General features: G+C 42.1%; 1 protein-coding gene across 2 annotated transcripts; it reads left to right on the top strand.

The window, feature by feature from the left end:
- The first annotated feature begins 12,444 nt into the window (after positions 1-12,444).
- Positions 12,445-15,680, top strand: LOC135481252 (homeobox protein TGIF2-like). 2 transcript variants are annotated; one of them, XM_064761095.1, is made up of 2 exons: positions 12,445-12,602; positions 13,254-15,680. In XM_064761095.1, the coding sequence occupies exons 1-2, from the start codon at positions 12,551-12,553 to the stop codon at positions 14,048-14,050; spliced, it is 849 nt and encodes a 282-aa protein (XP_064617165.1). In that variant the 5' UTR covers positions 12,445-12,550; the 3' UTR covers positions 14,051-15,680. The 2 variants fall into 2 exon arrangements, with proteins under 2 accessions (XP_064617165.1, XP_064617166.1); XM_064761096.1 differs by lacking the exon at positions 12,445-12,602 and adding an exon at positions 12,717-12,842.
- Positions 15,681-16,156: the final 476 nt, after the last annotated feature.

The following is a 16,156-nucleotide window of genomic DNA, read 5'->3' as shown; positions in this document are numbered from 1 at the left end:
GGATTACAAGGGTACTTTTTAGATACAGTAAATAAGCGGATTAAGTCTTTACACAGTTTAAAGATATGAAGTCAATCAATCCAACTCGTGCTGGCATCCTTCCCAGCAACCTGCGGATGGTTGTGGGTTTCCTCCGGACTCTCCATTATTCTGGCCCTTGTAGTGAAGTGAGTACAGCGTAAAACACCAATCAAATAAAGTCAGACCTCTGTGAACACATGACAGAAGACTCTGAAACAATGTGAAACCCATCAAGACCAACATAACCCACACCATAACAAGAAACCTTATGGAAATTTTGGTATTCTACAATTTAAACCACAGATCAACCGAGACCAAAGGTTTCTAAAACCCAAAGCTTACGACGACCCCTTTCTTCATGTACCCGGTTAATCCATCCGCAGAGACCCAGGGTTTCTGATACCCAAAGCTTACGACGGCCTCATTCTTGATGGACCACGTTAATCCATCAACAGAGACCCACGGTTTCTTACACCCAAAGCTTACGACGACTTCTTTCTTGATGTACCCCTTTAATCCATCCACAGAGACCAAGGGGTTCTGATACCCAAAGCTTACGACGACCTCATTCTTGATGGACCTCGTTAATCCATCAACAGAGACCTCTTTAATCCATCAACAGAGACACAGGGTTTCTGATACCCAAAGCTTACGACGACTTCTTTCTTGATGTACCCCTTTAATCCATCCACAAAAACCAAGGGTTTCTGATACCCAAAGCTTACGACGACCTCATTCTTGATGGACCTCGTTAATCCATCAACAGAGACCCAGGGTTTCTGATACCCAAAGCTTACGACGACTTCTTTCTTGATGTACCCCTTTAATCCATCCACAAAAACCAAGGGTTTCTGATACCCAAAGCTTACAACGACCTCATTCTTGATGGACCTCGTTAATCCATCAACAGAGACTCAGGGTTTCTGATACCCAAAGCTTACGACGACTTCTTTCTTGATGTACCCCTTTAATCCATCCACAAAAACCAAGGGTTTCTGATACCCAAAGCTTACGACGACCTCATTCTTGATGGACCTCGTTAATCCATCAACAGAGACCCAGGGTTTCTGATACCCAAAGCTTACGACGACTTCTTTCTTGATGTACCCCTTTAATCCATCCACAAAAACCAAGGGTTTCTGATACCCAAAGCTTACAACGACCTCATTCTTGATGGATCTCGTTAATCCATCAACAGAGACCCAGGGTTTCTGATACCCAAAGCTTACGACGACTTCTTTCTTGATGTACCCCTTTAATCCATCCACAAAAACCAAGGGTTTCTGATACCCAAAGCTTACGACGACCTCATTCTTGATGGACCTGTTAATCCATCAGCGGAGACGAAGGGTTTCGGTTGTATAATAACGTGGTTAGGGGTTTTGGTTGTATAATAGTGTAGTTAGGGGTTTTGGTTACCTATTAACGTGGTAAGGGGTTTTAGTTGTATAGTTACGTGGTTAGGGGTTTCGATTGTATAATAATATGGTTAGTGGCTTTGGTTGTATAATAACGTGGTTAGGAGTTTTGGTTGTATAATAGCGTAGTTAGGGGTTTTGGTTGCATGTTAACGTGGTAAGGGGTTTGTTTGCATAGTAACGTCGTTATGGGTTTTGGTTGCATAATAATATGGTTAGGGGCTTTGGTTGTATAATAACGTGGTTAGAGGCTTTGGTTGTATAACAACATGCTCGACAACGATGTTGGAATGTACATCGAAACGTTGGGACGAAAAGAAATCAGAAGTTGTTATCAATATAGAAACTGTGATATTATATAATCTTTGTATGATTTTTGTCTTGTCTGGTGTATAATCTTTATCTTTGTCCTGCTTAGTATATAATCTCAGTCATGTTTGGTATATGATCTTTGTCCTGCTTTGTATATATTCTTTATCTTGTCTGGAATATAATCTTTGTGCTGCCTAGTATATAATCTTTGTCATGTCTGGTATATGTTCTTTGTCTTGTCTGGTGTATAATCATTGTCCTGCCTAGTATATAATCTTAGTCTTGTCTGGAATATAATCTTAGTCATGTTTGGTATATATTCTTTGTCATGTGTGGTATGTAATCTTTGGGTCTGTCAGCAACCTGCGGATGGTCGTGGGTTTCCCTCCGGGCTCTGACCGGTATCCACCCATCATAATGCTGGCCGCCGTCATATAAGTGAAATATTCTTGAGCACGGCGTAAAACACCAATCAAATAAATAAATATGTAATCTTTATCCTGCCTAGTATATAATCTTTGTCTTGTCTGGTGTATAATATTTGTCCTGTCTAGTATACAGTCTTTGTCTTGTCTGGTGTATAATCTTTGTCTTGTCTGGTGTATAATCTTTGTCTTGTCTGGTGTATAATCTTTGTCTTGTCTGGTGTATAATATTTGTCCTGCCTAGTATACAATCTTTGTCTTGGCCATTGTATAATCTTTATCAAGGTATATAATATTTGCCCAAGGTTAATAATTCTTCTTCATAGCCATCTTCATTGCGTCTGAAATTTGTCCCTGGGGCCAAAGTAAGTTATTTACATGCACCGTATTGTTTTCCATGAGTTGCAGAAACAAATGACGGCCTATCCTGTACATGCACGATGCGCCCAGTGCAAACTGATCAGTTATACATATATATTTCACAACGCTGGCAAAACGACTACTGACGCGTTTTACAATACAATACCGCGTGCTCTGACATGGTTTATTCGTGGTTTATTAGTTTATGTGGCGTACATGTAGCTACTACCAAAACCACGACAAGGCAAGGCCATTAAAAACAGCTGTGAACTAATACATTTGACGTGCATTTGTATTAATGAGCTGCAACAGTTGATATAATTCTGCAATCCAAGCCGTCATGCTAGGCCTACTTTGCCGTATAAGGTTATATGTATTGATGGGAACATCGACCTGTGTTCCTCGTGGTTTCCAGCGAGGCCTGGGACGAGCTGTTATCACGTGTGGCTTGGGTGTCATGATGTCATCATATATACAGAGGCAACAGCTGAACATTAAAACTGTCGATTTCTTTCTAAACAATAACCTGTTCCGAGAAGGCCACTCATTCATAAATTCAATATTGAGTACTTTTTCGTCGTGTTCATGATTTTACACTGCAGGCTATGTGATTGTTTAGCTGTTTGTCAACAACTTCCTGTTAACGGGGCCTTGTATGCAAATGAGAAACAAACTAATTGGTTCTCGGCTGACATGAACGGTTAAGACTTGACAATACATCTGTATATTTGGATTGTCACTGAATGTCACGTGCAGTTGTCCTGCATGTAAACTGACATGAAACGATGAAATATGCACGAATAAAAACAGATAAGTTTATTTACTCATTTCTTTCTTTATTTATTTGCTTATTTATTTGTTTACTTACTTACTTATTTATTTCTTTATTGATTTATTTATTTGCATGGTGATTGACGTCGTACACCCAAGAATTTCTGACTTATAAATCAGGTTCAAAGGCGGGGAAAACCCCGACGTCAACCATACTTAGCAAACTCAAAAACATTAACACTGACTTAAAACGTTGGTCGAGGGCCTGACAGTCGCAGCCAATCAGTGCTCTATAATTACTGTCTGAGCCAGATTGAGGGAATAGCGGGAGTGTTTCTAGTGCTTAAAAGTCTTGCCTTTAAATCCCTCGTACAAACCAAGTGCAGGTTCAAACCCGGCCTTGGACGAGGCATGTGTAGACTCCCCCACTCTCATTGTTCGTGGGGCCTTATGTTCGTGGCAATATGCAATCGACGACTCTGGTTTGACCGTGTTTGCGCAGTGTAACCTTTGCGTAAGTCAACTTGCTCCCCTCCAACATATGGTGTGTATATGTGTCAAACATTGGACAATTTCCAGTAAATTATTGGTTCCTCAACCAATAAAACTGACCGGTCCCGGATCTGTTTATAAGCAAAAATTCATGAACAACAATCAAATAAATAAAATAAACTGCAGTATCAGTTCACGATCATATTGATACGGCCCACATATGACCGGAGAGGAAGCCAGCATGAGCTGGACTTGAACTCACAGCGACCGCATTGGTGAGCGACTCCTGGATCATTACTCTGCGCTAGCGCGCTAACCAAATGAACCACGGAGGTCCCCCTCGATCATATTGAAAACGGTGTTAAACACTAATAAAGCGTATCAATTAGCCAATCAATTCGCGATACTTTAATTGTTTGGGCGTTCGATTCCAAGTCATGTATTACCAAAATCATAAATATGGTACTGACTTTAGCTTCATTTGACGTTTCTTCGTTATTCCCAAACACGACTGTAGGCGCTTCATGCCTTAGTGTTAAATGACTAAAGCAAGAACTTAGAAGAAAAACAGATAAATAACAAATCGTCCACATAAATATAAACTCACAAGAAAGGGGACAAGTCCTGTAAAAATCCATTTGCTTTTGTATTTACACCTTATATATATTCCCTTAAAACAATATTTAAACATAAAAAAGCAGTTGAGTTTTCAGTGTCCTATACTTTGGTACAGGTTTCAACACGATCCAACAAAGCCATCTTGGCTGTACTTCAAAAACACACATCCCTTCATTACCAACAATGCAAACATTTCAAACTGAATAGAAATCTAGCTTATGCGGCACCATCTAGCCCCATTTGCTGGAAGTCATCATCTCGACATCTGAGCAATGACCTGACAATTCCCTCTGCTCCTGCACTTCTTTCTTGGCGTGTTCCTCCGCCTGTTTGATGATGTTCTCGTGTTTCTCATTCTGCTTCCGCCGGATCTCCGCTCGCCTCCATTCCGTTCTCGCCACGGCCTCTTTGCTTCTCGTCCGGTTGCTTCGGGCTCGGCTCTCCACGAATTGCAGTTTCTGTTCGCGCCGCCTGTACGCTTCTTCCAGACGATCTCTTATGTGCTGGAAGGCCTTCTCAGATCGACGGCTCTCGTCCATCTTTTTGAGCAGCCTCGGTGGCTTGACGGCACCTAGGTGGCGTTTATTGTCTATCATGTGGAGGGGGACGTAGAAAGAGATATTCCCACTCCGAGTTTTCCTCAGGGGTTGTAGCCGGATGTAACCGCCGATAAGGCCTTCTCTTCTCAGCTGCTTGATGATTTCTTTGTCTGTCATCTTGTTCCTTGGTGGTAAGGACCTAAGATCATTGCTACTGCTCCAGTCTGTGACGCTATCCGGCCTTGCGGTGGGTTGCGGGGTACCCGGACAGTCCCCACTCATCCGATCTTTATCTTCCATTTCCTTGCCTCAGTTATCTTTAACCCTTTTCGTGCACCATGATCTGACACAATAACTGTGAGCATTTGAGTAATGACGTCGCGACGTCCTTTGTTTGTGGTCGCCTTAGCTACCGCGTGACATTTTGTGACGTGAGTGGCTGACGTCACAATAGACACAGAACGTACAACGTTGTACGCACGTACATTTCTTCACGTAGGATTACACCGTAAAGGTTACACTCTGGCTAGACCGTTTACAGATTGGTCCAGTTGTTCCAAATTGGATTAGCTAATACTGGTATTAAGTCATATTTTATATTTTACACAATATCAGCAGCCAATAGAGTTGTAGAGCTGCTGTTAAAGTATAACAGCAGCAGGTGTAGTTCGTATTTAATGTACGTTACTCAATTATTTTGGGGTAAGGTGCAAAATGGAAGACATGCCTAAAAGTTAAATCTGGTATTAGGTCTTAAAAAACATTTCACCACCGTGCCTTGTGGCATCGATTAATTGGAGGGTACTTTGAGTTTAGCTTAAAAATATGTTTCGGCCGACGAAAATACGGGCGACCCATTGTGTGATAGAACTCACAGAATAACTCAGTCGAACAATATGCTTTCTATAAAGCTAGATTTCACTTTGGGGCCAAGCGGGAAGGGAAACGTTGATATCGTACAAGGTGTAGGCCTGTAGAGGTTACAAATACCACCAATCTTTAGCCCTGTATACTTCCTTACCGAGATCTTAACGTTAAGAGCTCGCAACCACCACGACTAGTGCCTACAATACTGGTTTCCGAGGTAGATAAGTGAACCTAACGTTAAGAGTGCTTCGTAAAACCGGGCCCTGGCTGTACATCTGCATGTATACCTATCTCTCTGTCCCTTTGCATGCATACATGTATGGGTGTGTGATCGGTGGAGAGGCAGCATGTATGGATATGTGGTCAGGCATCTGATCGGTTGAGACAAGATGGATGGGCATATGATCGGTAGAGACAAGACGGATGGGCATGTGATCGGTTGAGACAAGATGGATGGGCATCTGATTGGTTGAGACAAGATGGATGGGCATGTAATCGGTAGAGAAAAGATGGATGGGCATGTGATCGGTAGAGACAAGATGGATGGGCATGTGATCGGTTGAGACAAGATGGATGGGCATGTGATCGGTAGAGACAAGATGGATGGGCATGTGATCGGTTGAGACAAGATGGATGGGCATGTGATCGGTAGAGACAAGACGGATGGGCATGTAATCGGTAGAGACAAGATGGATGGGCATGTGATCGGTAGAGACAAGATGGATGGCCATGTGATCGTGTTTTTGTTTTACGTCTTAGAAAGAACATGTTCGGTGTAACTTGAAGGCAGTGTCCCATTATTACGCAATTATTGTCTTTTTCCACGAGCAATACGCACTGTTTCCCGCCAGCCAGGGAAATATACACCAGGCGAGTGTGAAGTTGATCGAAGTAAGGTTTGAGGAGTAAATCGAAGGACATAGAAATGTAGAGAGATTGCTTCCTTTATAGTTAGATTTCTGATCGATAAGCCCATATCAACCCACGCAGTGTCTGTGTAAATCACAGTGAATATATGCTCCAGATGTCAGTCGCCCATCAAATCTGTCGTAACTGACCATATATGTAGGCCCACCGAGACCCATTGTGCATAAATGCAAATTTATATAGTCGTTACATGGATAAACTCTGTCAAACGAGGGTGGCAACATCATATACTTTGTAATCTTACGTGGCCCTTAAAAGAAAAGAAAATGCAAAACCAAGTGTGCAAGCCCAGATAAAGTATCCCAACGGGGGTTTTTAAAAGAAAAATTTATTTTTTAAATCTTGCACAACCGATATATTGCAGGTCAAAGCAAGCAAATCGAGAACACGGAGCCAGTCAAAAGCGCTGTCATGTTCAGTTTTAACAAATCAGGTACGGGGTATTTCTATAATCTGAGGGCGCAGCTGATTCCGCTTACGTCATCCAATCCAAGTTTTTGCTTTTAACTGTATGTAAAACCGAAGGACATAGAAATGTAGAGAGATTGCTTCCTTTATAGTTAGATTTCTGATCGATAAGCCCATATCAACCCACGCAGTGTCTGTGTAAATCACAGTGAATATATGCTCCAGATGTCAGTCGCCCATCAAATCTGTCGTAACTGACCATATATGTAGGCCCACCGAGACCCATTGTGCATAAATGCAAATTTATATAGTCGTTACATGGATAAACTCTGTCAAACTCTGTCAAACGATATACTTTAGACATCATAGACAACCACACAGACAGGTATACGAGCAGGCGGTCAGACAAGCAGACATATGGGTATGCATGCAAAGAGAAAGACACAAGGGTATACATGCAGACGTACAGACAACCACACAGACAGGTATACGAGCAGGCGGTCAGACAAGCAGACAGACAAGCACACAGACAGATATAACATGCAGGCGGTCAGGTAAGCAGACACATGGGTATGCATGCAGACGTACAAACAACCACACAGACTGGTATACGAGCAGGCGGTCAGGCAAGCAGACAGACAAGCAGACAGACACGTATACATGCAGGCGGTCAGATAAGCAGACATATGGGTATGCATGCAGAGACAGACACAAGGGTATACGTGCAGATGTACAGACAACCACACAGACAGGTATACGAGCAGGCGGTCAGGCAAGCAGACAGACAAGCAGACAGACAGATATAACATGCAGGCGGTCAGGTAAGCAGACACATGGGTGTGCATGCAAAGTTATCCGCAAGTTGATAGTAATTGAGGGAATTCTACACAAAAGTCCATGCGTATCGTGCACTGCAATGTGCGCAAAAGTTTACAATATACATGTCACCTGCAGCGTATTAGATATTTGCTTTTAATATTTTCCTCCATTGGCATCTACACTGTTAGCTAAAGCCATGATCGATACTCGCTGAAGCTAAGGGGGTGACTGACTGACCGACTGTATGGCCGACTGACCGGCCCGCAGACTGCATGGTTGACTTACTGGCTGGTTTGACTGACAGTGACCGAATGTATGACCGACTGAATGGCTGAGTGACTGATTGACTGACAGAGTGACTGATTGTATGGCCGATTGACCGACTGCATGGTGACTGTATATGGCTGACTATGTGACCGACAGTATGCCTGACTGAACGACTGGTTTGACTGAGTTACTGACTGTATGGTTGGCTGATTGATTGACTGACTGCATGGCTGGCTGGCTCGCTGACTATGGCTGATTGACATTTCCGGTCTGCATGACTGGGCGACTGACTGGCTGACCGTCTGTCTGACTATGGCTGATAATCTGACGGATTAATAAGTGGGTAACTGACCCACTGTATGGCTGACCGTTGCCGTGGCTCATATAGTCTTACTAAATGAGCTGAGTGGCAGAGTGACTCTACAGATTGACGGAGTTTGATTGATTGTAGGATACAAATACCCTGTAGTGTACAAACAAGATCGTTAATTTAGCCATGATGTAACAGCTCTCCCTGTAGTTAGCCCCAGCTGATGTAAACCTTAACCACTGATACGTCTGTGGCTTCCTGTACATTGAACCAAGCTTGTTTCCCGGGCTATTTTTTCTGACCGCTTTTGCTGGTAGTTGACAACCTTCATGTCCTGTTATTCCTGGTACAGACGTCACAGGGGAATATCTCCTGGTTGCAAATTGAGTTGTGTGCTTAGCTCCTCTCCCTCTCGCTTGTTGACATCGCACCTACAGAGCAACATTTATTTGGCTGTCAATTTACGCGGGAAAAAGGCCCTGGCCATTGAGTCGTGACCGTTATATTTACACGAACTGTGCCCAATACTTTCCTGGAGTGTTCCATTCCACGGGACGGGTGTTCCCTGCCTATGGACCGTTTTCCCGCCATTTCGCTTTGTTCTTCACTAGCCCAACACACAGCTCACTCACATACCTCACATTTGTTGACAGCAGGCTTTAATCTTGCGACACAGGGACAAACGAGGAGCATACGGAATTCTGCTGCACGGGAGTGAACAACTACAGTTGGGAGACATAGTATACCTTACCAGATTTAAAATACTGGCCGGACTGACATTTCCATTCGTCAAAACCGAAATGTATCCTATATATTCTAACTTATATTTAAATCGTTTGGTGGCCATCAATATCTGGATGACTCGAATTTTAGCTTGTACTGTATTTCCTACTCAGCGAATGAAGGCCCCTGATATGTAATACACAAAACTTTGTAATATATTTTTCTTAATATCGGTTAGTGCACTTTCATTAAAATGTTGTCCTCGTGGGATTGCCACCAAACCTGTAGTTAATATATATATATGGAGAGAGAGAAATGCATGTCAAGCGTTGTGGAAAGGCGTGTGTGTCACGTGTATGGTGACATCCAATGTACAGCAGTGACACGTCCCACAAACTGTTACACTTATTCTGACGCTGCACATACATCACTTGAATCTTAATTTTGGATATAGTCACTTAATTATACGATTACCACATAAAACCTCACCCCCAACCCTGCATCGATCCCACCCTCTCCCTGAATCGATCCTACCCCCACATTATACTGACCTCTCCCCATCTGATGAACCTTGCTTCAGCAGCAAATTAAGGTGTTCACTGTGACGTTCACGATGGGAGTGAATGCTGACACAGTATCATGACTACCACCCGCATAGACTGCCCGCAGATGAAGCAGACAAGTGGCTTGGGGGGGCGGGGGGGGGAGCTTACAGGATTGAGAAGAGTGTGTGGTGGTTATATCCTGCCATTATATGTACCATCTTCTTTGTCAGCCATGACTGATGACTGCGTCCACGTTTCATACCCAAGGGTGGGGTACCTGGGGTTTTCTGTGCTGTCCATAATCTGTAATTCTGACTATGCATGTTGGGGGGGAGCGTGTTTAACAGAAAAATCTTCAGCTGGATATAACATTTACACGTGTTGTGTTCTCTAGGCCTATATTAGATTCCTACATTCACAAATATTTGTTTGTAGTAGATCTTAACTTTTGTACGTCTTTAGTCCCTTACAACAGATTTGATAATTCCGCGACGTGACATATTTTAATAATAAGCAGCCTCATATATAGGTGCATGAGGGATATGAGTAGCATTTAGAGATAAGATACAATGCCAGCACCCTGTATATGTGATATATGCGTACGCACATGTTATTTGTCTTCAAATATATATGCACGTTAAAATGTACAAAGATTCGACAACTTTTCACTTCAAAAAATATGCAGATTACAGGATATATATTAGCTGAATATTACATATATATACATGTCTGTATCGCGAATACTGACCCGTATATCCATCAGCTAAACGTGTTAGATCTCCATCTAGTTTTTATGCAAAACACCTACAAAGCTACGTTGTGAAAAACAAATATGACATCATGTCTATATCGTGATGTATTCAGTGTACATTTTCACTGAAACATGAATCGGGTATGTATACGCTTACTTTAATGAAAACTGTAAATTATACTTACAAATTTATTTATTTGATTAGTGTTTTACGCCATACTAAAGTAAACATGTATGCAGATATACCAGTGTAGCATGATACGTGCAGCTATACGCTGTCGTCCATACTCGTTCATACAGTCTACGAATCAGCAGGTTATCAAACGCAATATATTTTTCCAATAGGCCATTCATGTATAGTCAGTTGGCATATGATCCTACACAGCGAAGAATCTAGTATATATTGGATCAGATTTTGCAAAGCCGTTTTTATTCACAACACAACTTTCTCACCCAGGGACTCACCGCTCTGGCCCTTAAACTTGTGGACCCCAGATCAGCGTCCCCACCCCTGCCCGCCTCCTATAGCCCATGGGGTTAGCCAGGCTAAGCTTGCACCTTACGTAACCTCTTTTGTCACCTCTTCATAGCGCAATGAACGGTTGGGAACAGAGCCTTGGCACCCGTGGGGGGTTGCGGTTGAGGAAGCGAAAGTCAGTACGCAGAGATAATATAGATTTGTTTTGGAAATGCCTTCATGTGGCTTTACTGAAGTCATTCCACTCAACCCGCTTTTAAAAAGTGTACTTAAGCGATTTTATCACCTGCAGGCCTGAGAATACGGGATCCGACCCTCTCCACCTCATAGTTGTGTTTTGGCATCTCCATGTAATGCTGATGCATGCTGACAAGTAATTAAACGTATGCTGTCAACACCCTACATGGTTGTAACACATTCCATTGGTTTACTCCGCCCCTTAATTTCCATCTCACTATGTACTAAAGGCAAGTATGTGATTAAAAATATAAAGTATAATCTATAAGAAAAGGCCCATACAAAAAACAACAACAAAAATAAGTGTTTCAATGTAATGTTTTCAATAATCCAGCTCTCTACATTTCTGAAGTGTTTTCAACAGATGAAAATTAAAAACTATGTATGGCCTTTATTCAGAAAGTATGCAAATATTGTAGGGCATACGTATACTGTATACTTTTCATTATTATCCAGATGAAGTCATACATAAACATAGATATTAAACGAGTCATAAAATATGCCGAATCAAAAATCTAGTCTTCTCGCTAAAAAATCTGGTCGTACCAAATTGATAAGAAGTAAAATTTCACGAAAAGTGCGTACAAAATAGCTCAGGATCACGTTATACACATGCGCATCAAAGTAAATTACAAGTATCACCAGGGTCATCATGTAGGGCAGCTGCATATTCAACGAGGTGTCTAGTGCTATGCTGGTGACTTTCTTTGTGGTCTATAGAAGAAATAGACGTTAAAACAAAACGTTATATATACCCCGAGTGGGTAACTAATAAAGTAAACGTTTCTAAATCAGTCCGCATTTTTGTTCCTTTGTTTACAGCAGGTTCTCTCTGGGCTGTGACGTAAATAACTTCACTGCGCTGTTCTATCGGCCCTGATTTCCCATGCACTGAGACTGGCTGCATTGGTAGGCAGGCCTCCGATCGCCAGTCTTTGTTCTGTTGTCTGTGTCTGTCAAAACCACTGTCAAATTCAAGCCCCAGGCTGGTCAATTATGTCACGCTTGACAGTACGGAAATGTCATTTACCATTCAACAAGTAGCCACAAACCTGTTTCCCCCCCTGACTTCAATCTCCCGCCAAATAATGGACCGGTCCTATTTATATGCAAATACACCACGTGGTATTCATCTGTCAAACAAAAAAATACTACACACGCGGTAAATGCCAGCAGAGTGACGGCGTGCTTTTCAGTGGATTGTACCGCACATCGACATTTTCCTCACAAATTGTACAAAATTCTCAGCGAAATCGCTCACGATGATGTACGAAAGTCCTGTGAATACATTCTCCGTCATGCCGCACGACAGAGGTAAGCTTGACGTTAGTTTAGAGACTATACAGAGTGGATAGATTTGACATTTTGTTCCGTTGAAAGGAAGCCATGTTTGAATGTACGGTGGACCACGTGGTGTTCCTTTCGCGCTCAATATGTTCGACGAAAACCTGGGAATTTTACAGACTTTGGAGCAACTGTGTGAGAGTTATCATCCTGAAATATCTAATTTGTAAGGTTGGGATGTGCTAGAATCGTGTAGATTAGGTATTTCAGGTAATTTTGCGTCTTTTGTGTGATTTGACGAGCCGTGATATGGACACCAGTTGACAGGCGGGCTGAAGTTTGACAGCCCACTTTCTAACTGGCGTGGCATGTGTTCGTGGATTTAGCGTTTACTTCTCACTACCTTCCTTGAAATGATTGTCATAGCTTCACAATGTTTCATGGTGTGATTATCAGGGATATCCGCAGCAAAATGCATTGCCATTTTTATCAGATTTCCTTTTGGAATAATGTTCGGCGGGCTGTCAATTGTCTGTCAAACAAAATTGGCGGGTAAATGCGTCACTGCATTTTAGTGTCATTTTTATGAAGTGCTAGTAATGGCGCTTGGTGAAATATTCGTACTTCCCGGTACATATCACAAAAATGGTGTTAATGATTTTTTTTCCTTCTGAATTTTAGTTCAAGCTGCTCCAAATATTTGGTACTCGGACTTTGACAATCGAGGGGCGAGAAAAGTGGATCTCGATATGAAAGAGGAGCTGATGGATTCCAGCGACCCTAAAAAAAGACGAGGAAATCTGCCGAAAGAGTCTGTGAGAATTCTGAAAACTTGGCTGTATGATCATCGCTACAATGCCTACCCAACAGACCAAGAAAAAGTTGATCTGGCCAAAGCAGCGAACCTGACCGTGTTGCAAGTTTGTAACTGGTTTATCAACGCCCGGAGACGAATTCTGCCGGAAATGATAAAAAGAGATGGCCAGGATCCACTGCAGTACACGATTACGAGAAAACACAAACACGCCGGAGAGAAGACGAGCGACGAGTTGCAGTCGAGGAAAAAACTGTGTCGAGAAGACGAAAATGACTTTGACAGGCGATGGGACCGACAACATAGTGTGGACTCTGAAAACGACAGTTTGCCAAGTCGCACTCCGCCTTACAGCTGCTACATGGAGACGGACGGGTACCTGTCGGGCAGCGAGGCCTCGTCTGATGACTACAGCGAGTCAGACTCGGGCTCTGACGGCGGCAGTAGGTCCCTCCACATGCCCGCAGACAGACAAAGGCAAGACAACTCACTACCCTACGCTCACTGCTCGCCCAGATCTTTACACACACCTCCCCCATCCCCACCTCCAAGAAAACAAGAGGACTTGTTTCGTTGTTTCTACATGCTTGTGGATGTAGCCATCAGTCAACTTGAAAAGCAGAAACAGGCGGAAAGAGAGGAAAACACAAAGTCAGTGTTATAATCCTTAACATTTCATCTACACATGTGTGCCTTGCGTTGTGGAAAAGCAGTAACTACACGGATTTTTTGCTGTTAGTTTCAACTTTTCATGGTTTTTTGGTGAAATTTATCATGTTGGATTTTACCCGCGGTTGTAAATACTGACACATTGTCCGACATAGAACTTGTGAGAAATCGTCGACTGTTACACGTACATTATTCGGCAACTGTCAAAACCCTTGTAAAAATCTGGCAGCATTATGAACAGTTTTATCGAGGGCGTCAATATTTGCTTCATGAAAAGCAGGAGAAAGTAATAGTACACGCAGTTCTGTTATTCGAGGTAAGGTGACTTTTGCTTGAAAAAAAAAGTGAAAAAATTCATCCCGCTTGGAAGGCCGGCCAGCTCGGGCTCTTTGTTTGGCCAGCATTTGACTCGGGGCTTTGTCAGCGGCCCACGTGGCCGAGCCTCGTTCTCACTGGAGGCGGCCATGTTTGACAGCGTGGGGAAGAGTTCACGCGGCCGTCCGATCTGCAGCACGCATTTATTTTGAACTGTCATTCTACATCAGTGTATTCTACCATCATTTGTTATTTACATTAGCGTGATTAATCCAACCAAGGTGCCGCGAAGTTGCAGTTTTGTTATTTTGTAATGGTCACATTGTTTATGAGATACATAGTTCGTGTTTTATTACATTTGATATGTTTTTCAGCACATTAAAACTTAGTGCTCTTAACCTCCTTTTTGTGATGAACATTATGCATTGTCACTGCCAAATCTCACTTTTAGTTTCACCTTTTGAGTCATTTCATCTTGGGTTATATTGCAAACTCGATTAGGGAAGTTGATTCTGAGCACAACGCTTGTCATAAATTCAATTCTCCTGTGTTTTCAGTTGATGTTCATTTAAATTGTTTTTCATCAGCTGTTTTCTAGTTTGTGAAGGTCATAAATATACTTTACTGGTGCTATGTTTTTGTTAAACCAGGAGGGTAGGGTTGAAAGTTGATTGTTAAAGAGGGATACAACTGTGAAATAAACAGAAGATTTCATGCTAGTAACTTGTAAGGGGAGAAGAAAGGCCCCTCTCCTGATTACCTGCTTAGACCACCACTAATAATTCAGGAAGGTGGGCAGGGGTATAACGGCTGTTCAGCTTATAAAATAAGCTTACAGCTTCTTAGTGTACAAAACGGGTTGGCAATATTTGACTTTTGCATGGCTTTATATCTATTTATGAAATTAAAGCAAATTTTTGTACTTAATTAGCAAATTAGTCAATACCGTGTAAACCTGTAAGTTGTTTTGAATGATCTATAAAACGTCTGATTTAGGTGTTTGGTTAATTCATTTGATCAGTAATTTTGATTTCACCAATTTCTGCTTTTGCATAGATGTATCCACCTGTACATTATCCAAATGTTTGTATAAAGGGATCTTACCGTACACAATGAAATCGTTATCCCAACATAAACTTAAGGGTTTGCTTCCCAGTTGTATATTTTGTAGTTTGAATATATTTTGTATTTATGTGGTCTTTCAGAATGTGTTTTTGGGGATGCAGTATTGATTTGAATGGTTGATTTCAGACATAACCATGTATATAAATATGCTATGCAAACCAGAATATATAAGAAACTTGATTATCCCTACAAAGAGTTGTTGGCTTCGTTTGGTGTTCTATCTATGTTTTTATTCATCTTGTAATCTTGTATTTGTCAATGTAAACTATAGCTAAGTGCGTTCAAGGACATCTACCCCCGTCTTTTGTTGATGGCAGAAATCTTAGCTTTGTGAAGAGGATGTGTCGTTTGTGTGGCATGGTCGACTTGTCATCACTGTATGTATGCAGGTCTCCACATTTCATGGTATAGGCTGGTCAACAGGCTGTTGGATTTCACTACCTTTGCAGACTTGCCAGGAGTAATGAGGACAAAATAGATTGCAAGTTTCATTAGAAAATCTTGTATTGACCGACTTAAGCGGTTCTGGTGACCAGGTAAATAGAGATCAAATGTCACCATAGTTGTTACTCACAAGGTTTGTTCAGATTTGATTGACTGACCAGAATTAATTGGCCCTCTTCTAACGGCATGCTCCCCTCGTCAGGGTCTGCTTTCCTCC

The sequence above is a fragment of the Liolophura sinensis genome, unplaced genomic scaffold (assembly GCF_032854445.1).
Source record: "Liolophura sinensis isolate JHLJ2023 unplaced genomic scaffold, CUHK_Ljap_v2 scaffold_14, whole genome shotgun sequence".
NCBI classification, from domain to species: domain Eukaryota; kingdom Metazoa; phylum Mollusca; class Polyplacophora; order Chitonida; family Chitonidae; genus Liolophura; species Liolophura sinensis.
This window is presented reverse-complemented; position numbering and strand designations above follow the sequence as displayed.